This window comes from Homalodisca vitripennis, chromosome 4 (assembly GCF_021130785.1).
Source record: "Homalodisca vitripennis isolate AUS2020 chromosome 4, UT_GWSS_2.1, whole genome shotgun sequence".
In the NCBI taxonomy this organism is placed as follows: Eukaryota; Metazoa; Arthropoda; class Insecta; order Hemiptera; family Cicadellidae; genus Homalodisca; species Homalodisca vitripennis.
The window spans coordinates 25136290-25160037 of record NC_060210.1 but is presented as its reverse complement, the minus strand read 5'-3'; the positions used below and the strand labels follow the sequence as shown (position 1 = coordinate 25160037).

General features: G+C 33.4%; 1 protein-coding gene across 1 annotated transcript; it reads left to right on the top strand.

The window, feature by feature from the left end:
• Positions 1-22903, top strand: LOC124359059 (protein BCCIP homolog). The gene is made up of 6 exons (XM_046811465.1): positions 1-318; positions 9417-9572; positions 10254-10352; positions 16036-16223; positions 19405-19597; positions 21594-22903. The coding sequence occupies exons 1-6, from the start codon at positions 208-210 to the stop codon at positions 21762-21764; spliced, it is 918 nt and encodes a 305-aa protein (XP_046667421.1). The 5' UTR covers positions 1-207; the 3' UTR covers positions 21765-22903.
• Positions 22904-23748: the final 845 nt, after the last annotated feature.

Genomic DNA, 23748 nt, shown 5'->3' with positions numbered 1-23748 from the left:
CATCAACTTTGTAGATGTGACATGCATATCTAGACAGTCAATGGGCATACTAAGTATAGTATTGACCGACCAACGCTGCGCTAACCTTAAATGAAAGTGGACTCTCCCTTTTCAGTCTGCCTACTGACCCTTGCTGTATCTGTACAGCTTGACGTCTGTAGCCGTTGACTTGTATTATAGAAGTAGATATTATTCTTTTGGGTGAAAATGTCAGCTCCAGTAAAGAAACGAGCACTTCATATTGAAGACAACGAAGGAAGTTCTAGCGGGGACGACGCTTCTGACAATGAAGACGTTCAAGACATTGGTGGTCAAGAAGTAAGTTAGCATGATATTTTGAGGTTAGACGGCTTAAACACGAGGCCGGCAACGCCTAGCGCTAAACTTATAAAACACGATATTTCCTTATTAAAAGGAAAAGCGACATTTCCCTTTACTAAGAATCCTTGTTATATTAGGTTAGAGTTGTATTCTTTTATGTTCTCTATTCTTGTGTTTGTTATATTAGTATTTTAAGGGAGGATACCATTTTTCGGTTGTACATAGCCTAGGCTAGTGCAGGCCATGATGTGTAAAATTATGCCAGTTTTTTTTTTATGTCCACTGTATCTATTTCCTAGAAATCAATATATTTGTTAACCTCCCTACATGACTAGTAAATAGAAATGGCATGAAATGTATTTTCGTGACCAAGAGCCTTGGCTATATGAATTTGCAAAGACAAATATTTATTACCATAGCAGACATAGATTGTAAGTTTAAATTTAATGGCATTTAACAACCTCTAAATTACGATTATTTCTTTGAGAGTTAAAAGGTCCTTTGAGTCTCAAAAGCTTACAATAAGCGTCCTCGAGTGATCAATAATATCAATCATCAATATTCATGGATAAAGAATGCTTGTTATAACTACTTATAGCAGATTATGTTGTATTTTAAATTGCAGTGTAAAAAGTAATAATTTTATGGTGATTAAAAACCAATCTAGGATATGTATTTATAAAATATAACAAACAATACAGTATAACATTTACTTACTTTTTCCTATTATGAAGGATAAACGTGTCTGACACAAATAAAACATGCATAATTACTACACTTGGTGCTTTAACAAATCTGCAGTATTAGTGTCAGTAATAGGTTATTCAGTGGTAACCAAATCAAATTATTTTTATTGTCGTATGGCAGTTACAATCAGTGACAAAGTCAAATTTCAGTCAAATGCCTCGTCAAAGAACTATTAAGTATTAATAACATATATTAAAATAATTTTAAGAAGTGGCAATCATTATATAAAAAAGTAGATATGAGATCCTTGTGGTTCTGTGTAGACTAGTGTGGTTAAAATAGTAACTTTAAAACTTACATAAATACACCTAATATTATAAAATACTCAATATAAAAATAATTGATATTAAACAGTTAATAGAGCAATAAACGAATAAATTAATGTTAAATGAGCTTAATGAATAAATATGGCTCACAGATAACAATCCTGGCTGGCATGAACCTAGCAAACTAACAAGATAAATTTTAATGAAATAACAAACTGTTAAATTAAAAGGATATATCTTGACATCTCAGGAAGTCAGTCAAAGAATAAAATGGGTTCCTCAAGAGCCAGGCAATTAACTTATTTTTAAATGTCTGCATGTTATACTTATTAATTACTTTACTAAACTTATTGTAAACTTTCTTTGACATCACCGTATGACTCATCAAAGTTTTACTCAACCTACAATGACCAAAAGACAGATTATTTTTTACCTCTTGTGTTATAATTATGAACATCTTCATTAAACATCAAAACAGGGGATTTTTTAAGAGCATAAATAACAAGATCAAGAATGTAGAGATAAACAACTGTATTGATTTTAAGTTCCATAAAAATAGGTTTGCAGTGGTCAAGGAATTCAGCATTAGCAAGTATTCTGACAGCTTTTTTTGTAAAATTAATATTTCATTCAAGCGGCTCGAGTTCCAGAATAACAGACCATATTTTATAGTAGAAAGTAAACCATTCTGAGATAATTGATATTGACAAGGGACGTTAATAGCCTCAAGAGGTAAATTACTCTGGACAACCTAGGCAAAATATTGTCTACATGACTTGACCATGTAAGCTGATTTCTATGTATACACCTAAGAACTTAACATTTGTCATATTAACAAAGCTGTATTGAGGCATATTAAAAGACCTTAGAGTGAATACAATATTCTGTGTTTTAGCGTGATTTAAGTAAAAACCATTTGTTTGAAACCATGCAGATGCATCAGCTATAACAGATTGGACAGTAGGTATCACTAAAATTGTATATGTTATCACTATGATTTAAAAAAATTGGTATCATCAGCATAGCCTACATCAAAATTTTTGACCTAACATTTAGGGAAAGATCATTAATGGTAATTAGGAATAATAGAAGATTCTGTCAATTATGTCTTAAACTTAACATTAACAATAAAACTGTAGACAACCCAGTGGAATTAGCTAAATATCTAAATACATACTTTGCCCAGATAGCAGAAATTACTCTACAGAAGAACAATCAACAACAGAGAGATAACGGACTACAAGAAGAACAAGCTCTCGCATTTTCAATCACTATCAATGCGGGCTTCAGTGGCACTTTTGGTCAAAACAAGAAAAACATCTCTTGAAATAGTACCCAAATTCAAGCTCAGATCACATGAGCGTTTGTTATATTATTTTTAACTTTTTATATTTGTAATATTATTTTTAACATTTTATATTTGTAATATAAATCTATGTATAACCTAATAACAAATAGTAGATAAGGGCTTCTTAGTGCCCAACAATAGCTGTGTTGTATAGTCAAATTTGAATTAACTTATTATAAAATATATATATATTAGAAAAACTTTTAGATTTCTTAAACGCATTGAACTCCTTCGATAACAATTTAAAATTTACTTGGAAAATTTCAACAGAGTCAGTTACATTTCTGGATATTGACGTTTACATCAAGAAAGGTTACTTGAAACACAAAATTAATGTAAAACCTACTAACACTTTTCAATATCTACACTACAACAGTTGTCACCCTGTATATGTAAAAAGATCAATTCCCAAAAGCTTGGTTACACGAGCAACTAAATTATACAGTGAGAGTGAAGATCTTAAAAATTACTTTAGTAGGTAACATATATGATGCTTTTTTAAAACGACGATATCCTGAGAAGCTATTGAATGAAAAGCTACAGCTCAATGAAAGTAACCTTAATAATAGTTATATCAAAAAGAAATATTATGATGAGCCTAAATTAATAACACAATATCATCCGGGTCTCTACAAAATTAACAAAATTTTTAAAGTAGCTTACAAAATTCTTCAAAATTCTCCACTGACAGACTCATTTCTAAAAAGTATTCCACGTATTGTTTTTAAAAGACCTCCTATCTTAAAGGACATATCGAAACCAAAATTACCAGCTGATTCTGATGTGGAAACTAAATTTAAAGGAGCACATCCATGTAATAAATCAAGATGCATGGTGTGCAATCAAATACAAGAGTCATCAAAATTCGAAAGTAGTTCAACTAAAAAAGTATACAAAATTATTGGAAATTTGACATGTGATACAAAAAATGTAGTATATCAAATTCAGTGTAAACAATGTCCTAAAGACTACATTGGCTCTACAACAAATAATTTAAGAATAAGAATGACAGGTCACCGTTATGATTTTAAGCATAATGATGAATCAAAACCATTAGTCATTCATAGTAAAATACACAAAGAATCTTTTGAAAATTTATATACAGTAAAACCAATACGATCAATAAAAAATAATTCAAATACGTCAACATTAAGAAATTTAGAACAAGCATGTCAAATTGTCACAAAATCTAAATTTCCTTATGGATTAAATCTTCGATAAATTTAAATCATCTGAACACTCATCACATCTTTACACCCACAGTTTGAACATATGTTAATCATTTCAAGAATATTATGCTTATTAATTTATTTATCTGTTTACATGTATGTTTTAAATTATTTTATGTGTTTTGTTATGTTGTTTTGACCTGAAGAAGCATAATGCGAAATATAGTTAATTAATATTAATATGTTGGCCTTTTCCTACATTAAAGGAGAACACGTGTGTGTGCGCGCGCGTGCATGTGTGCGTGCATGTGTGCGTGCGTGCGTGCGTGTGTGTGTGTGTGTGTTCAATATGTGTAATACAATATGTTTTTAGGAAAATGTGGAGATAATTACAGTATAAAAACATGAATAAACCATCAAAATAAAATGACTACACTACAAAAGACATTTTTTAAGAGATAGGGCTGTCCTTGGTAAAAAGTGTGATATTATAGATATTATGAAAGATTTGATAAACTTATTAAGAAATTTGCAAAGTTTTATGAGGAAAGCACGATTACAATAGACAGAAAAAGTGGGAGGGACAGAGAACGGAGTTAAGCTCGTAGTAAATGGCCTATTAAACATTGGATGAATCAAGAACTCCTAAATTTACTAAAGGAAAGAGATTGAATATTTAGATTATGGAAAGGGGACCCCTCAAACCATAGACATAGAGATTTATATAAACGAATAAGAAATAGATTGAGCAATATGATTAAAAAAGAAAAAATGCCTACTATAAAAATATATTTAAAAGAAATAAAATTAACACAAGGAAAGTATGGGAAAATATTAACCTTTTTCTCGGCAGAAACGTAAAAGGGAATGTAGATAAAGCTATTGAAAGAAATAGGCATGTGTAAAACATGAATATAATTGAGATTGTAAATGGTTTTGCTCAATACTATGTTGAAGGAGTGGATAATCTAAAGCATTCCTGTGGGTATGTAGATGTAGAAAATATTTCCACTAGAAATGAGACCAACGAAGAGCTAAGACATAATTTTTATATACCAAAAGCTACACTGAAAAGATCATGACTTTAATTAAAAATATGAACCCTGACAAATCCCCAGATATAGACAACATACAAATGAAAGATTTGAAAATAGTAATGGGAAAAATAGCTGAACCCTTAGCAACACTTATTAACACTTCAATTTCTCAAGGTGATTTTCCAAACTGCCTAAAAAGATCTGTAATCCGACCGATTTACTGTATAAGAGTAAATCCAAGAATGAGTTTAGAAATTATCGACCTATCGCTATACTGCACTCTATAGAGAAGATACTGGAGAAATATGTCCTAGGTAGCGTGAATAAATATCTATCAGATAATAATATACTAAGTGATAGGCACTTTGGTTTCCGGAAAAAGCGCAGTACTGTTCAAGCATTGGAGGAGTTTGTAAACGTGTTGAATTATGGAATGAATAACAGACTTCATAGCTTATGCTTGTTAATATATTTTTCTAAGGCTTTCGAAACTATAGAATGCAGTCATATCGTAGCTTCTCTGTATAAAATGGGTGTAAGGGGTCCCTACCTCAGATGGTTCACAAGCTATCTTCAGGACAGAAAATTTGTCATTAAAGCAATAGGCGTGTTGAGTGAAGAGAAGAATACAAAATATGGGGTTCCTCAGGGAAGCTAGATCAGACCAGCTCTGTTTAATATTTATCTAAATGAAATATTGAATAAAATTACAATGTGTGAGATTTTTGCATACGCTGATGATGTGGTATTGGTGACACAGCATAAAAACTTACAGAGATTACAAGATATTTTACAGGAGGAATTTAAGAAGTTCACTAAGTGAAGTCATGACAAAGGACTTATTATTAACAAAGAAAAGACTAGCATCATGCATATATGTCCTAAGAACATGAAAATAAATATTGATATAAGTATCAAATATCATAGCTGTAAGTGCCTGCATGAGCAGAGCTTGTATGAATATGAAAATATAGCCATGGTTCAGAGTACATCATATCTAGGTCTGATTGTGGATAGTAAATTAACGTGGAGTGATCATGTGAGTAGATTGCACAGAAAGTTATGTCCCGGCACTGCTATGATGCATAAACTTAGTGAGAATGCCAAATTAGCAGTATACAAAGCATTGATTGAATCACATATAAGATATGGTGCATCTGTGTGGGGAACAGCAGCAGTCAGTCATTTAAATATAATAGCTTGTCTTCAAAAAAAATGTTTGGGGGCACTGTTTGGCAACGGCTTTGATCCAAACCTAGGTGTAAGGGAGTATATGTACAGTCATGCAGAACAACTAACGCCAAAGAGTTTCTACACGTTAAATATCATAACAAAATATTATGGTAATATGGAATTTAAAAAAGGTATAGAAGGAAATTTAACACAAGGAATGTTATTAAATATATCACACCTATTCCCAACACCGTGTACGGGTGGAGATTGCAGAATTTCCCTATAGTCCCTAAGCTATTTAATGCATTGCCGGATGAAATTGAGAACATACCACACTTCAAGACTTACAATAAATGTATTGAACTATGGCTATTAAACTTAGAAATGTAATTAAACTGAGATTTACCTGAGAAAGAAAACCACAATAGCGTAATAGTGATGAAACACCCACAACTAGCTTTGAATCACTGTGAAATACTGGTTCACTGACACACATTGGATATATACTCTATGCATATATACCCAGTGGACATCACTCTAGCATACTGAATGACGCGACACAAGCACTGAACACTGCGTATCGTGGGCCTGCAGTTAAATGGATTGTTATATTAATTTTAACATTGTTATTTTCTCTGATAATTTATTGTTACTCATTATCTATTTATAGATTATATTGTTGGCTATTTAAATTATATCATAATGTTAATCACTGATATTTAAAGCTGTGAGGGCACAGTTTTAGAAGTAAATAAGTTATTCTGACATTGTTATTTATATGTTAAATATTTATTGTAATTCGTTAATTAGTGGTTTATCTATATTTTATGCTTGGTGTTATACTATACTATAATATTGTTGTACCGTTGATACTGTAGCTTTAAAAATAAATGAATTACATGTTAGTTTTCATATTGTTATTAGTTTTTTAAGAATTTTATTTATGGTTACTGTGTACTCTCTGTTATTAGTGGCGATGAATGGCTATAAACGTCACGGGAAGCACCACAACACAGTGTTGCGCACACACACATATTTAACCTAATTGGATGATTTAAACACACACAAGTACTGACACACACTATAACTGACGCACACTAAACACTGACACCGTGAACTCTACAAGGGGAGCACATACACAATACTGCGCGCCGGAGTTCCCTTACCTCCTCAGTCATGTTAAAGCGTAGCGGATTGAGTACTGCACTGTCCACTCTAGAAACGTATTGGAATTTGACTGAGGGCAGGTTTTGTTTGTTTAGAGATAAGGAGATTTGGGAATTCCGGTAGCCGGCGTTGTCAGATTTCCTGATGACAGGGTTGCCATTTGTAGTTGCTGAGGGGAAAATGAATTGGAATTTGTAGGGACTCAAATATGCTTTTAATTTTAACTATTACTATTAATTTTTATTTTTGAAAAATGTACTGTTTCGATCAATCAATTTACCACACATACCAAGATACCTAAGCTAGTGTCTGCCCTAAACCGCCGAATTTGAGTTTATAGTTTAGTAAATTAAAAGAAAGTTAAAATTTGAATATTTGTATCAATGTATTCTACATACTTTTTCAAGTGGACCTCACCGACAGGTTTTGTTGGGGTGAGGCCAAGACTACGTAAAACAACTATTAAATAAATGAAATTAAAAAAAATAAAATAATCTGAGATAGCCAATTTATTCTTAATTTTATCTAATTTCATAAAATATATAATAATATCCAGGTTCTATGGAAGAAAAATTATATATATATATATATATATATATATATATGTGTATATATATATATGTGTATATATATATATATATATATATATATATACATATATATAAACCCACACATAGTACATGAAAGGCTAAATTTGTTACTATGGTTACGATTATTTTCAAAAATTTACAAAAATATTAATTCTACACTAAATGTTTCCAAAATTTAGAGAATTATATCCTCTACAAAACAATAAATAAATTGATAACTGATTTCAAAATTTATTTTATTTTTAAAAAGTGGTGTGACATGCCTAAATTTGTTACTATGGGCACGATTATTTTAAAAAAATTAACAAAAAATATAATTTTTACTCTAAATATTTCCAAAATTTAGCATAGTACTAGCACACCAACAGGTCACTAGTGAGACAATATATGTAATGTACCAGTGCACACTTGGGATACAAATAGTTTATATATGACTGATCATTGATTATGGTATTGATTTATTGTAATTACATAGATTATTCCTTCCATTTCTTAATAGGCCCACTCGTTTTAACAGAAAATTAAATGGTAATATTCTTACTGAGTCATATTTACTTTACTTTTTATTTTAAAACTAATCAATCCTTCTAATAAAAAAACTCTGTAAAGCCTTTAGTTTTTTATGAATTTATCTTCAGATCCACATAACTGAACAAAATTATTGTTAATATTATCACAACTTATTATAGTACAGTAATAATCATAATTCTTTTTTAAATTATGTTAGTGTGCAGAGTGTTTCTTCAAAAACAAAAGGTGTCATGAATATAAATTGTAAAAAGTTATTAGGTTGTTTAATTTTTAATTAATAACAAATGAAGTAGCCTATATCAAATAAGACAAGAATATCTACATTGTATCCATATAAGTAAATGGTTGTAATGCTTTTTTTTGTAAATATTGGGTCTTGGGACACTACCAATAACAATCTAAATTTTGTGTAAAACTATTAAAATGTACCAAAAATTCAATAATCAGCAAACAATACAAATTTTTAAACCATAATTTAAAACACTCTTTAGTGTTACATGAAGCCAATTAGCCCAATACCTGTTATTTTTAGATTATTAAGATATAGCTCCGGCTCAATGGGGAAAGTGGTCTGACAACATCACTAAGCAGCATGTAGGCTAGTTGGGTATTTTCACTAACTCTCCTGTTGATTCTAGAACTAGAAGGAGTAGGAGATTTCACATGTATTTTGTGGAGTAACTAAGATTGAAAGATTGAACATTAATGGCACATGATGGGCCACTTTACCTCACAGCTTTGTGTAGAAATATTAAATTTAGAATAATGTATTTTTGTAGTCCTAATATAATGAGTAATATCGTCTGCTTTTTTCACTTATATATACTTTATTTTACTAAATTGTTTGAAAAAATACTTTCCTATAGTACTCCTTTGAAGCCTACAGATAAGGCTACTAGATCTCCTTTTGGGTAGACTTTGGTAATGGATTCCTGTAGTATATATAATTGAATTAATAATAAAAACTGTACATCCACAGTGCTATTACTTGATGGCTACAGTATCAATTTCCATTAGATAAAGCAAATTTTTAAATAACGGGTAGTTATGTTCTGTTATTGTTACAGGAGATCCAGGTAGATTTTGAAGGACGAAATCCCATTGACTCAGATTTTCATGGCATCAAACAACTTCTTCAGCAGCTCTTCTTGAAAGCCCATATCAATTTGTCTGATCTGACAGACCTTATAATTTCTCAGAACTATGTGGGAAGTGTAGTGAAGGTAATACACAGAAAATATTAAGTTAAAGTATCAAGTTTATTATGAAGGTTCCTTGAAGGTTAATATCAACTCGTCAGATCTGAAAGGCATTATAATTTGTCAGATCTATGTGTGTAGTGTAGTTAAGGTAAACAGTAATAAAACATTTACATAAAGTGCAAACATTATTGTGGGTTTTCTTAAAGTGTCATATCAACTAAAAGTATTGAGTTACAGTATGATTGTTAGATCTCATCGACTTTGTCTTTATCCAGTCACATTGTCACTTGTAATGTCACCACTACCGTTCAAGGTAGCATTATAAATGTTCAATATTTTGCTTTTCTGCGGAGAATATCACTTTGAACTCCAGAGGTCAAATGTTATTATTTAACTAGCACCAAGGAAATTTCAGCCTAGGTGAGAAACCTGGCAAGCATTTTCCAAGGTTTTGTTTAAAAATGTACAGCTCCTTATTATGAGGTTTAATTTTATGGCCATGGTATCCCAATGTACTGGATTAAATGCTGTACAAATATATATATATATATATATATATATATATATATATATATATATATATATATATATATATATATGCTTTTACAACAAATAAGTGTCATGCATTAGTTAACTACTTGATAAAATAGTTGAATAAGGCATTTTTAAAGAGAAAAATAAATTTAGGTTATCTTATTTCAGCAAAGTGATATTGATGAAGATAGTGGAGACGAAGATGATGACACATCACCCAATGACGTGTTTGGTATCACGACAGTTGTGAATTTGACAGATAAGCAGGTACTTGTCCTATTTGTATTCTATTGTAGAGTATTTGTAACAAAAATCAGTTCCTAGTTTTAATTTGGCAGAGCAAAAGAAAGAAAGTAGCAGGATGATTTACGACTTGTCATTGCTCAGTGGTGCAAGAAATCAGTAATATTATGTTATGAGATCTGCAATCTGTTGATAACTAACATAATCACAATCTATTTTAAAATAAACAAATCATACCAAAGCGTTATGATATACATAAGTCAAGATTCTTAACGGACGTGCATTTAATAAAACAAGCATTAATCATTTAAAATTAAACTGAAGAATTCAATAATTACACACACAATAACCAAACTACACTACAAGTGAGAGTGGCAAATATAAAATGGCTGAAAATCAGGTAAGGGAGGAGGTCATTTTTCTATTGGTTTATTCTAAATGGCATTCTTTTAACCATATTAATAATCCATATTACACTAGTTTATTAGAAATTCTGTTCTCTGTTTGGTAATAAAAGCTGTGTTGGTTAGTTATTCACCTGAGGAAGATATCAGATTTTAGAACTTGAAACTTGTCACTGATTTGTTGTGTGATTATGTTGGCAAATGATCTAAAAATACGGTTACCTTGAAAAATCATTTATCATTTTCTTTATACACACCGTCTGCCAATGAAAGGGAAGATTTGAGATTAGGCTTGTAGTGGGGGGTAACACAGTTACCAGCCTGTTCGAACCAGTTTAACTTGTCATTTAGTTTAAAATGGAGTGCTGGATGGGTGAGCATTGTGGTTACGCAGTCAAGAGTTTAGTGCAAACACATCATAACTTTCGATGGCATCTCAACATACCGTGCAACCAACCTGTTCCGTCAGATAACACAATTGAAACATCAGTAAACAACCTCAAGCTAACAGGATCGATGTTTAAAAAAAGAGGTGGTAGTGTCAAAATCGTTCGAACCCCTGAAAATATTGAACGTGTTCGACAAGCAATGTTGATACAATAACATAAGTTGATAAGTTCATCTCGATCGGTCATTCAACATGCCACACGTCTTCGATTAAGTGACACATCAGTGAGAAGGATCCAACAGCATATCCAATTTTGCGAGGTTATGCCAGGTGGGAAGAAATGACAACCAAGTCAACCATGGATGAGTGATGAGGCACACTTCCGCCTTTCCGGTTTTTTCGGTAAACAAAATTTCACGGAGGCGGAGGAAAATTCTCTATAGCTTCATGAAACACCTCTTCACGGTCAGAAAGTGACAGTATGGTGTGCTATTTTGGCTATTATAGTCATCAGCTCATATTTTATTGAGGAACATGCTGAAAATCCTGTTAACAATAATTCTGAGTGATACAATAAAATAATCCACACCTTCAAACTTCACTCCAAACTTGACTGCTTTCCAGTGAATGAAAACACACTTGAACAACAGGCAGCAAGCCACACGTCAACAATTTCAATAAATGCTTTGTTCCCATGGTCAAAGCATTGGTCCCACTCGGTGTAACTGTCTGCAACTTCTTTTTGTGGGAATACCTAATAACAGAGTGACAATCCCAACCCTCAAACAATGGATTCGTGCAGAGATTGCAGCAAAACCTGTCAATATGCTACGAAGAGTTATGCAAAACTTTCAAGCTCGACTCAAGAATACATAAATGTTAACAGGATTTCTGCCAGGTGCAGTGTTCGAAAAAATATTTTTTTTTACATACTAAATCAAGTGGCTAATCTCTTGTTACCTATTTATGTATTAACCCTTTGAGGTCTCAATAAAAATTGCTTCGACTGTCCTCAGGTCGTATTTAATTTCTGTTAGTTTACAGTTCTTTAACAATACACAAATGCAATTTTTAAATCCCTTTTTCTGCAACTTTTTTCTTTTTATATATCAATGTAAATAACCTAAAAAGAATATTTACATTATTTTATAGTATTTTTTATAACTTTAAGTAACATTTAAAAAATATAAAAAAAGAAGTAAAAAATATAAAAACATAATTTTTATTTTTTTATACATATGTAATAAACCAAAATTACATGAATACAGGTGAAAAGGCACTAGGATCTCATCAGATACATGTTATTCATTATATTATATATAATACATTATATATATATATATTATAATTTTGCCTTGTTCCAGCCCTAGGCCTACTTTGGGTAACATGTCTAGCTCTTCCTCTTAGTCTACTAGTTTGTAGCCTAGGCCTACCTCTATTATTTGCATCTCCTTGTCCTACTTCTATCACATTATCCATGAATTGATCAAATTCTTCCCCATCATTACCTAAAGTTTCTAATCCAAACACATCACTTTCGTTGTCTAGGTTACCGTCATTTACCACAATGTTTTCAGAAGAATTTTCACTATGCTTCAACTCACAATCACTATCACGGTCTTCTTCAATAATCTGATTTTCATTTTGGATACTAATTTCACTGAAAATACTATCACAATCATCTAATTCATCTAATATTTCGTCATCGTCAGTAAAACTTGTACTTGGACCAGCCATATTTGTAAACACGACGCAAGTGCAAACGTCAGTTGTATTGGTCTTCTATTTTCACTTCCAATGCCTCCTATATCGTGAATAAAGATCGACGTAGCATTCACGTAACCAAAATAGAAGTCCAAAGTACTGAATAACTCAAATACCGAACAGCAATAGGTTAGAAATGGCCAAACAAGCAGTGACATTATCCAGTCGACCTATTGTCGACATGCGAGCGTTCAGCGAAACTGCCGCGGTCGACCTATAGTCGACGACCGATCGCAAAGGGTTAAAAACTGTTAAATAAATAATTCTTTAACAATAAAATTATATCTGAAATTTTCAAATTTCATTGGCGGATCCTGTATATAGGCTTTTCTATTTACCTGTAACTGCTCAAATGATGTGTTCAGATATTTTATTTAAAAAAAACCCCAATTATTAATACAGGGTGTGGTAGATAAGTAATGAGACTCAGTCTAGAAAAACAAATTTATTGATCCGATTTATAAAAAACGTTAATATTCTTCAAAGTACTCGCCTTGGGCGTCGAGACAACGTTGCCAGCGCGTTTTCCAAGCTTCATAGGCCCCACTGTAGTCAGTTGGAGCTATCCCAGTTAGTGCCTTCGTGACAGCACGTTGGATGTTTGGAATATCGTCGAAACGATGACCCTTCAGGCATCTTTTTACCTTCGGAAATAGGAAAAAATCAGGAGGACTCATGTCAGGGCTGTATGGTGGCTGTGGCAGAACTTCAACTCCAATTCGAGTCAAATAGGAGGTCACAAGGAACGCTGTGTGCGCTGGAGCGTTGTCGTGGTGGAGACGCCAACAGTGAGCAAGGTCCTGTCGCTTCCGTTTGACGGCTTTGTGCAATCGCTGAAGGACTTCTTTGTAGAATTCAGCATTAACAGTTTTCCCCTGAGGGACAAACTCTTTGTGAATTAACCCCCGCTTGTCGAAAAACACAATCAGCATTGTCTTGACGTGGGATTTTGACATTCTTGCTTTCTTCGGCCGCGGGGATGCCGGTGTGTGCCACTCCGAGCTCTGGGCTTTCGTCTCCGGGTCGTATTGGAATGTCCACGATTCGTCGCCTGTTACTACGTTGTCTAAAAAGTCTGGATTATTTTCCAATTCATTCAACATCTCACGGCAAACGTCCACTCGTCGTTGCTTTTGTTCGGCGGTGAGCACTCGGGGAACCAATTTTGCGCAAACTTTCCTCATCATCAAATCTTGCGTCACAATTTGGTGAACCGTAAATTTATTCACGGAGAACTCATCGGCGATCATTTTGAGACTTAAACGACGGTCGGTGGCCAGGAGTTCTTTCACTTTGGCCACCGTTGCATCCACACGACTCGTTGAAGGGCGTCCAGATCGTTCCATGTCTTCAACAGATTCCCTCCCGTTTTTAAATTCATTAAACCACCGGAACACTTGAGCTCTTGATAGGGCATGCTCTTTGTAGGCCTCCGTAATCATAGCAACAGTTTCCGAAGCAGTTTTGCCCAAGCGAAAGCAAAATTTGATTGCATACCGCTGTTCTATCGAGCGATCCATCTTCAGCGTTTTCACAAGTGTCACGGGCACACAAACAACGTAGTACGCGAAGCTTGACCCTCACTGAGCCAGAGCTGCGACGCGACTGCGAACCGGTTCTATTGTTAGCTCAGATCCCCCACCACGTGACTTGCAGGTGGAGACCGCACTGCGAGCGACTGGGGCGCCGCATGGCGGCCAGTCTCATTACTTATCTACCGCACCCTGTATTCAATCAATCAATCAATTCTTTATTGTCATTAAACAACATACAACATTGTAATAGACATTGTCAAATAGGTACATAAAATATGCTCTATGCTAAAAATATAAATTAATTATAAATATTGGAATCAGAATATTAATTTTTATCTTTTCCAATGGTAATTCTCTACAATGACTACATCAACTTCAATTTCTTTAATATTGGAATATATTATAAAGTAAAAGTTTGTAATAACATTACAGATAATTACAGGTGTCAGAATAAGGGACTAAGCTAAAAAAATTGTTAAAAGAATATTAAATGAAACAAAGTAATCCTCTATTTACCTACTACTTATAGATAGATAGGTATGTACATATTATAATACAAAGAAAAAAGGTTAAATTTCACCTTTAAGAGCCCTTGTGTATGCGGATGACATAATGATATGGGAAAATAGGGAAGAAGAGTTAGAACGAGAGTTGAACAAATGGGCAAAAGTGGCGAAGAAATATGGTTTAGAGATGAACATACAAAAATGTAAAGTAATGAAAGTAGAGAGAAGGGAAGGAAATAACAAAGACGTGTTAGTTGAAGGAAAAAGATTTGAAAAGGTGAAGGAATTCTGTTATTTAGGAAGTATCATAACAGATAGGGGCACAATAAGAGAAGAGATATGAAACAGAATATGGAAGAGTGGAAAGTTTTTCAATATGGTGAAGAAGATTGTGTGGAGTTGGAACATTGGGAAAGAATCAAAAGTATTGATGTATAAATCTTATTTCCAACCAATTTTATTATATGGAGCAGAGACGTGGACGTGGACTAAAAATGATTTAAGCAGATTGCAAGCTGCAGAAATGAGATTTTTAAGAGGGATAGAGAAGACTACAAGAAGAGATAGAATAAGGAACGAAATAACCAGAGAAAGATTGAAGGTAGTTTCACTGCAAGAGACAATGGAAGGAAGAAGAATACAGTGGATGGGGCATGTGAAGAGGATGGGAGATAATAGAATGCCTAGAATAGCACTGGAGAAGGAGGAAGGAGGAAGAAGACCAAGAGGAAGACCGAGAGGAAGATGGGAGGATCAAGTGTGGAAAGACATAGACAGAAGGGGACTACAGAAAATACAGGTGGAGGAAGAGGAGACCTGGAATGATAGACAAAAGTGGAGGAGGCTGTGTACGACGACCCGTGATAACGGAAACATCTTATGATGATGATGATGATGAGGAGGAGCCCTTGTGTGATCTGAGCTTCAATTTAAATACTATCTCGAGGAATTTGTTCCTGCCAAAAGTACAGGAGTTTGTCTATGTGAAAAGTGCTAAAATTCAAACCTATTCTGTCAAATACGTGAGCATGGGTCTCTGGCACAGCAGATAGCGCTCACGTATACGCTAATTGATAATGGGAAAATATATTCTATCGTAACCTGTTGCAGAACCTCGAATGTATCCAGCAGTTGCGACAGCTGTTGTCAGAGCTGTGTCAGGAGCATGGCACTGATCAGAGTAATGCCATGGTCAACAATTTGCTGGCCAATGATGCCAGCCCAGTCGGCCTCCTCATCAATGAGCGTTTCATCAACATTCCTGCTCAGATCTGTGTACCACTTCTTGAGAGCTTGAGGTAATGTACTGCAGATTTAAAAAATGTCTTTTTCTAAATCTTGTATTCAGGAAGTGTGTTAAACTCAGACTAATATTCTGAGTTTTCTCATTTTTATAAATCAATTCATATGAAGTGAACTAATTTATGATTTATTTGTAAATTAAATCTTCGTTGTTAATTATTGGTTAGGGTTCTTTTGCTTGTTACACCCTATCCTATCATCTATACGAGGTGTGTCCAAAAAGTATCTGACCTTGACGTTACTCAGCGGCAACGGCAATCTGGTCTCCTTCAAAGTACTCCCCTCCACAAGCCACTACCGTATTCCAACTCTCCTCCCACTTCCGGAAACACTCCTTAAATTCATTTTGTGGAATGGCTAACAGGTCCTTCGTCGCATTTTGTTTTATTTGTTCAACATTGTCAAATCTTTTTCCTTTCAAAGGAATTTTTAATTTCGGAAATAGCCAGAAGTCACAAGGAGCTATGTCAGGACTGTAAGGAGGCTGTCGTAGTTGGTTGATGTCGTGTTTGACCAAAAAACGCTGAATAAGATTTGAGGAATGAGCTGGCACGCTGTCGTTGCAGGATCCAGTCACGGCTTGTCCACAGTTCAGGTTGTTTCCTTCGCACTGCATCTCGTAGCCGCCTTAGGACCTCAAGATAATACTCCTTATTCACTGTCTGGCCTCTTGGAGCATATTCGTGATCAACAATGCCGTCCTAGTCAAAAAAAAAAAAAAACTGTCAACATTGTCTTGACATTGCTTTGACTTTGTCTTGCTTTTTTCGGCCATTTCTCTTTGTGAGTTGTCCGCTGTGAAGATTGAGCCTTTGTTTCAGGGTTGTAGCCATAAACCCATGACTCATCACCAGTAATAACTTTTTAAATAGTCCTGGGTCACTTATCAAATCCAGATTGTCCTGTGCGATTTCAAGTCGACAGTTCTTTTGGTCTTCTTTCAGCAGCCAGGAATAAATTTTGCCGAAACACGGTTTATTTTTAAATCTTCGTGTAAAATGTTACAAAGTGACGATTTTGGTATTCTTAAATCTTCTTCCAGCTCTCGGACAGTCAATTGACGGTTTTCATTAATTGCTGCACGAACACGTTCAACATTTTCAGCGTTTCTGGCCGTTGAAGGCCTGCCAGATCGGTCATCTAATCATCACTCTCCACTGATATGCGGCCATTTTTAAACCGCCTAAACCACTCTTTTATTTGTGTATCGCCCATAGACACGTCACCATAAACTTTCCGTATCATAGTAATCGTCTCTGATGCTGAATGGCCATGTTTTTGGCAAAATTTAATGCAAATGCGCTGCTCAACATGTTCAGTCATATTGAAATGCGACGCACACACACGGCAGTACTGTACGGAACAGAGCGCTGTGACTCACTGAGTGACCGGATCCTATTCAGTGCCTAATATGGGAAAGAGTAGGCTCGCCCCTCCCCTCCAATAACCGGTTCGATCCGGCCGGTTACGCCGCAGCCGCCTACTGGTCGGCGGTCGGATACTTTTTGGACAGACCTCGTATACTTTTCTAATTGCTATTTTCATGCTGTAAAAATGGATATTTCCGTTTGAATGTAAAATAAAACTGATATTTTATTTGAACATTTTCATTTTGAGTTGCACTTGAAAGATTTATCTAAGCCAGTAAGCATGTTATCATCCATATTAACATAATAAATTAAACTTACTGAAATGACAATAAAAAAGAAAGGACCAAGCACTGACCCTTGAGGAACACCTTGCTTCACTCTACGAAATATAGATTTTTTCTTTTCACTGTAACATATTGTATCCTGTTGGTGAGATATGAAAAAATAGTTTAACTGACTGTTCAGAAAAGCCATAACATTTAAGTTTGTTAATCAATAACTCTAATGGCTCATAATCAAAAGTTTTATCACTCCAGGGAGGGTTTACCACTAGCTGGCTTGTACTGGCTAGTAGAATCTACTGGGTATGGCAATAAACCTCTGTGGCAATAAACACATCACTATCTGCAAATGGCAAGATAATTGGGTAAAAACTTACGATTGAGAGGTCTAGTTAACTGACGATGATTACTGTTCAATTAGGTGGGATTCTCTTAATGTTACAGGCTTTTTAAATCCTAAAGACGAGGCAGTAATCCAGTTTCCCTGCCTCCTTTGGAAGAGGCTGGGACAGAGCTAGCCTCCCCTTCTTTTAAAGTAACAACTGAAATAGTAACCATTAACCTTCCTTATTGGGTTTTGACAGGAGGGGGCACTTACCCCACCCTTAACTATCTTGTCATTCTGGAAGCAGTGCAAAGGTCCTTTTAGAACCGAGTACATTGAGGGGGACTCCTCATCTTCTTGTCCTAAGTGATCATAAAAGCTTTGCTGAGGTTAAAAAGGGTGAGCATTATTGATTCTTCTCTTCAAAATCATTTATGGTTTGCTCAATTACTCACAATGTAGCAGTTTCTTCTTTTTTCTCTAAAACTAAAATCAGCAAGCAAGTTGTAACTATTAAAATCTAGATTAATTAGGTCTTAAATTAATGTTTTAAATACTTTCGAAAAAATTGGTACTATGGAATAGGTCTATAGTTTTTAGATAATTGTTTGTCTTGATTATTAAATACAGGAATAACTCTGGTGACGTAATAAGTCAGAGTTTTCCTTCGTGCAGACACTAAAGCACGGATAAAGACCATTAGTCCGAAATTAACTGAATAAATTATTCAATGATTGTTCTAAAGTAGATAGCCAATAAAAATCCTATCTATAGAATTGTTTAGTTTTGGTTGCTCATGAGATAAAATAGATTAAAGCTAAGAATATTTATAATTTACTCATGCTTTTTAGAATACAGTCATACCTCTGTATATCTAACCTGATGTATATCTAGGTTTGATTTATCAAGAGTCCTTGTCTGCAAAATTTATAAGTATGGAATAAAGGTTCTTAGTCAATAAGATAGTTGTATTGTGTTAACTAGCAGTGATGTTTAGCAGTGTCGTAGTACTAATTGGGTATATTGTATTGCCGTTTGTAATGTGATACTTGATGTGTAGCGTGGCAGTGTCATGTACATGAATCTGTTTGTTCTATTGGTTGTCGCCAACTGCACTCTTTTGTGGTCCATAATGTAAAATAAATATAGAAAAGTTTTTACTTTTATTCTGCATAAGTATTAAATATCTTTTTTTCTACAGCAAGGAAATGAAAAGAGCCAAAGAGAAGAATTTATCTTTTGATTTTGCATATTTTATCATTATATGCAAACTTTACAAAATGGATAATGAGAATTTAAAGAAGAAGAAAAAGATTGGAAAGAACAAGACAACTCCTGTGACCCAGGATAGTGAGATTCTGTGGTCCAATCCTGAGGAAGAGCTGTTTGATCAGGTCTGTAATGTAACAGTAGTTCAAATGTTGTTAGTATGCATTAGTTAAAAACTGTGAAAGATCATGTTCTCTTCTCTTTGATGATCTGTTATATTTCAGTTTTCTATTTTAACTTTAAACGATGAACTGTAATATCTTATCAAACAATTGAGTTTTAACAATACAGCAAACAAAGTAATAGTTCTTATGACTAGCTATCAACAGTTTTATGGACTAGTAACCAAGTCACTAAACATCAGTATTCTGACGCTCATTGGCGGAATATATATTTAATGTACAGTAATCTGTTTACAGTAGTTTGTTGACAATTTAATAATTAGGATAAATCATCTAATGTGTCAAGTATGTCTGTGACTTTTTCCTATCAAAATACTAAGGTGTATTTAGACATCCACAGCTGATGTTTTCTTTGTCGATTAAATAACCTGGTAACAAGGTGAAAACTTGTTAGGTTTGTTCAAATAAGGGAACAAAACTATTTAATTTTGTTTTATTATAAAATTATTTCTTCCCCTCTCCCCTAAGGGTAAGACATTTTTGTATGTTGTAGCTAATTAAATTCTAAATTAAAATATTTGGGTTGCCATAGTAAAGTTTTTATTATTTCTTGTAGTTTTAAGACTTTAATGCCATTTTTTAATATTAAAAAATGTATAACCACATAAAGCACACGACAGCAAATTATTAAATTGCTTTAACGAAATTTACAGTTCTCTATTTAGTTAGAGAATGAATTTAATTCTGAAAATGTTGGTGTCAGAAACACTACAATAACCGGGGAAGAAATTGGAAAAATAATTTGTTATACAAAAACAAAAAAATAAAGCAGTGTGCATGTAGCAGTTTTATGGAAATCAAAAAATAGTCATTGCAGTTTTAAGAGGCAATAATGTTGTCTTCCGGGTTAATAGGAGACATGAATCAAGCTTCACCAAGTGTGCAGTTTGACATGGACTAGACGTTATTAAACATAACTCTAGTCTTACTAATAACTTTGGTTTGGAGAACTGTTTTAGATTGCTAACCCGAGACAGATAATAGTGATAAACCAAACAACGAAGTATCAGATGACCCAACAGAACTTAGCGAATAACTGCGTTTTAACTTTTTACCTTACAATCAATGGAGCTCCTTCTTGGGCCACAAAGAACCTATGTGTTAAGCTTCAAAGTGCTAAGGCAGAAGAGTTATAACACAGACAGATAAGACATATAGAATAGAATAATTTTATTGCGTTGACAATATATAGTACATTATATTGCAATAGTCAATAATACCAATTTTTTACAGTATTTATCTTAAAAACTAAATCCATTCACTCGACTTTCCATACAGTTGCACGCAGGCACACATTCATACACATACAAAGAAACAAAATTCATAATTCATGGAATGGAACCTCCACGAATTGGGTTTAACATTTTTTTTTATTTGTTTCTAAATTTAGTGTTTCAAGGAGACTGTTAATGAATTTGATCCCAGCTTGAAGGGAGGTGTTCAAATGCTGCTGTTCTATGCTGTCAGGCTCGAAAGCGCTCCCGGGCTCTTGTCTTGTATCTATGTATATCTTTGCCCTGTGTCAATATATACTGAAATCGACAGTAAAATGAAGTCTGAAGTAATGTGAAGACTCTGTTGTTCAATTTTGCAAACATAGACTGCCCTTGATCTCTTGACTCCAAAATCAATACCAGAATAGTTCTTTAAGAGGATGGCTCAAAATTCAAGTTCTGTCTCTAGGCAGAGTGACTCGATCCTGAGTGATGATTTGATAGCAATGTTGCCTTTAATGTTACAAATTAAATATCTGTTATTACTATTATTAGCTTGGTTTAATTTTAGAAAACTGAGTGAAGATTTAACTTGTGTGTTACAGCTGAGATCGACTTAGGTCTAAACTATTACTTCATAGCAGAAAATGCTACCATGAATCTATACAGACACGTTACTGTTGTGTCTGTCTATTTTTATTTATTCCTTTTTTCATTAATTATAGGAGGCTGACTGCAGATTCGAGTTCTGTGTCAAGTCCGAGAGCGACTCAGGCTTGAGTGGTCGATGGATGGAGGATGATGTTGCAATGACTCCGTACAGGCGCATCCTTATCATCTCTGCAGCTAAACTGGACCCTCTGATCCAGCGTATCCAGGAGTATGTCTCTAGTTAAGTTCTGGCTCATTGCATTGGCCTGCTTCAACATCCTACAGCCTACTTTTTTCTGTTTGATCTCACAACATTTCCAACCCCTAAATACATCATCCATCGGTTAAAGTAAAATGGAATATTTATCATATTATTGTAGATAGGTCTTTAATGCTAAAGAACTGTCACTAATATGACAAAAATTAAAAAAAAATACTGTACAAGAGAAGGCCGTGTTGGGGTCCTTGAAATTTAGGTTTATTTCCTATTTAAAAACATATATGGCAAATTTATTAGCTTCTGTCTAAGACGTATTTGTTAAACAACAAATAAAATGAAAGCTCTGTATGTTGTTCTAATATTAACAAAGCTTCTTTCTCTATACATCCAAAAAGGCAGTAAATTAGACTAATTTAAAAGAAATACGTACAGTATTTGAAAAACTGGAAAAATGTTTTTGGAAGTGTTTGTGAAGAAATGATTGTAATGTCTTCTTTCTTTCTGTCATTGTTGTGATGCTTAAGTCCATATCATTATATAATCATTATATGTATTTCCTGTGATTGTAAAATGTGAGCGTTGATCACATACTCATTATGGTGCATTATTTGTAACTTACTATGTGTTAAGTTGTAGTATGTTTTCAGTTTTTCTGAAACATTCTTATGTGTTACGAGACGTTGTTACGTTCTGGTTACAGAACTACTCCTATGGCACTATATTTATTTGTTTTATTGATTGTTGAAATGTTGTATGCCTCCTTTGGTGTAAAGTAATCTTATTTATTGATTTTTATATTGTATAGTTTATTATTTATTTTGGGATACAAAATTAAATTTCTGTGCAGAACAATTAATTACCCATTATGAGCAATATAACATTGTGTAAATGTTTAACAGCTTAGTTTTAAAATGATTGTTTTTTATTTCATACTTCTTATGTTTTTAACAAGGTTAATTCATTTGAAGACCAAATAAAATAGAATAAAACATCTGTACATTATTATTTTGTAGTTTTTATGCCCAAGATTTGTGTATCCAACTATCAGAGAAGCTTCAAAATCAATGTTTATTAATCATTGTAGATTGATTACAAGACATATTTTTTTAAAGAATTGAAGAGTATATTTTAGTTTTATTAAATTTTGTACTTTGCAAGCATTGAGTGGATGACTTGTTATTTTCACCTTCCTGTATTTCCTCCCAAAAGAAATTGTAATATTTCTTAAGTTGACTTGATGCTAATTATTTTTATTATGAAAATTATAAAAAATACTCATGGTCAAACTCAACATTATTGAAGTGACTACTTTTTTAACGGGCTATGATTTGGTTTGAATAAATCTATGAACTGCTAATTTATTTATTTATGAATTCAGTGTAAAATTGATTAACTTACTGCATCGTTTAATAGCAGTATTTTTTGCTCATTGGATTCTAAATTGAATTTCAGCACGGTTAATATTAATTCCTATTCCAGTTCACTAATAGTTTCGCCCTGACAAGACTTAGAAAAGGATAAAAAATGAATTGATTAGATCTTTTATAGCTAACAATGTCGTTGTGTAATTTAACCCTGGAAGAAAATTAGTCTTTCTGTTGATTATAATTTCAACCTTTACTCAATTATATTGGGCCTTACCTTACATTCACTTAAAAAATTAATTATCTAGAAATGGATTTTAAAGGATAAACTAAATTTAACTATGTCTAACAATAAAAACACAAGTACAACGAGATATGGAAAAACAGCAGATGCTGTATTTACAAGATATTTAGCAAGATTTTGTTCTAGAATTTTAATTTTTGATTTCAGTTATTATCAATCAATCAATATCTTTTTATTCAATATTTTAGTACACGAATTGCATAAATGAGGCTACATTAAACTAGATGTAACAATGTAGGCCTTATATTAAAACAAACACAAAACTAATAAATCTCTATGTACAATTCATAGAAAAACATTCAACAAAAGAGTTAAATGTATTCTTAAATTAAGAACAGTTT

Excerpts from the sequence above, each read along its gene's own strand:
- LOC124359059 (XM_046811465.1), top strand. The coding sequence starts at position 208 with ATGTCAGCTCCAGTAAAGAAACGAGCACTTCATATTGAAGACAACGAA. Across the intron at positions 9,573-10,253 it reads ATGTGGGAAGTGTAGTGAAG|CAAAGTGATATTGATGAAGA; the intron begins GTAATACACAGA and ends ATCTTATTTCAG. Across the intron at positions 10,353-16,035 it reads TGAATTTGACAGATAAGCAG|AACCTCGAATGTATCCAGCA; the intron begins GTACTTGTCCTA and ends AACCTGTTGCAG.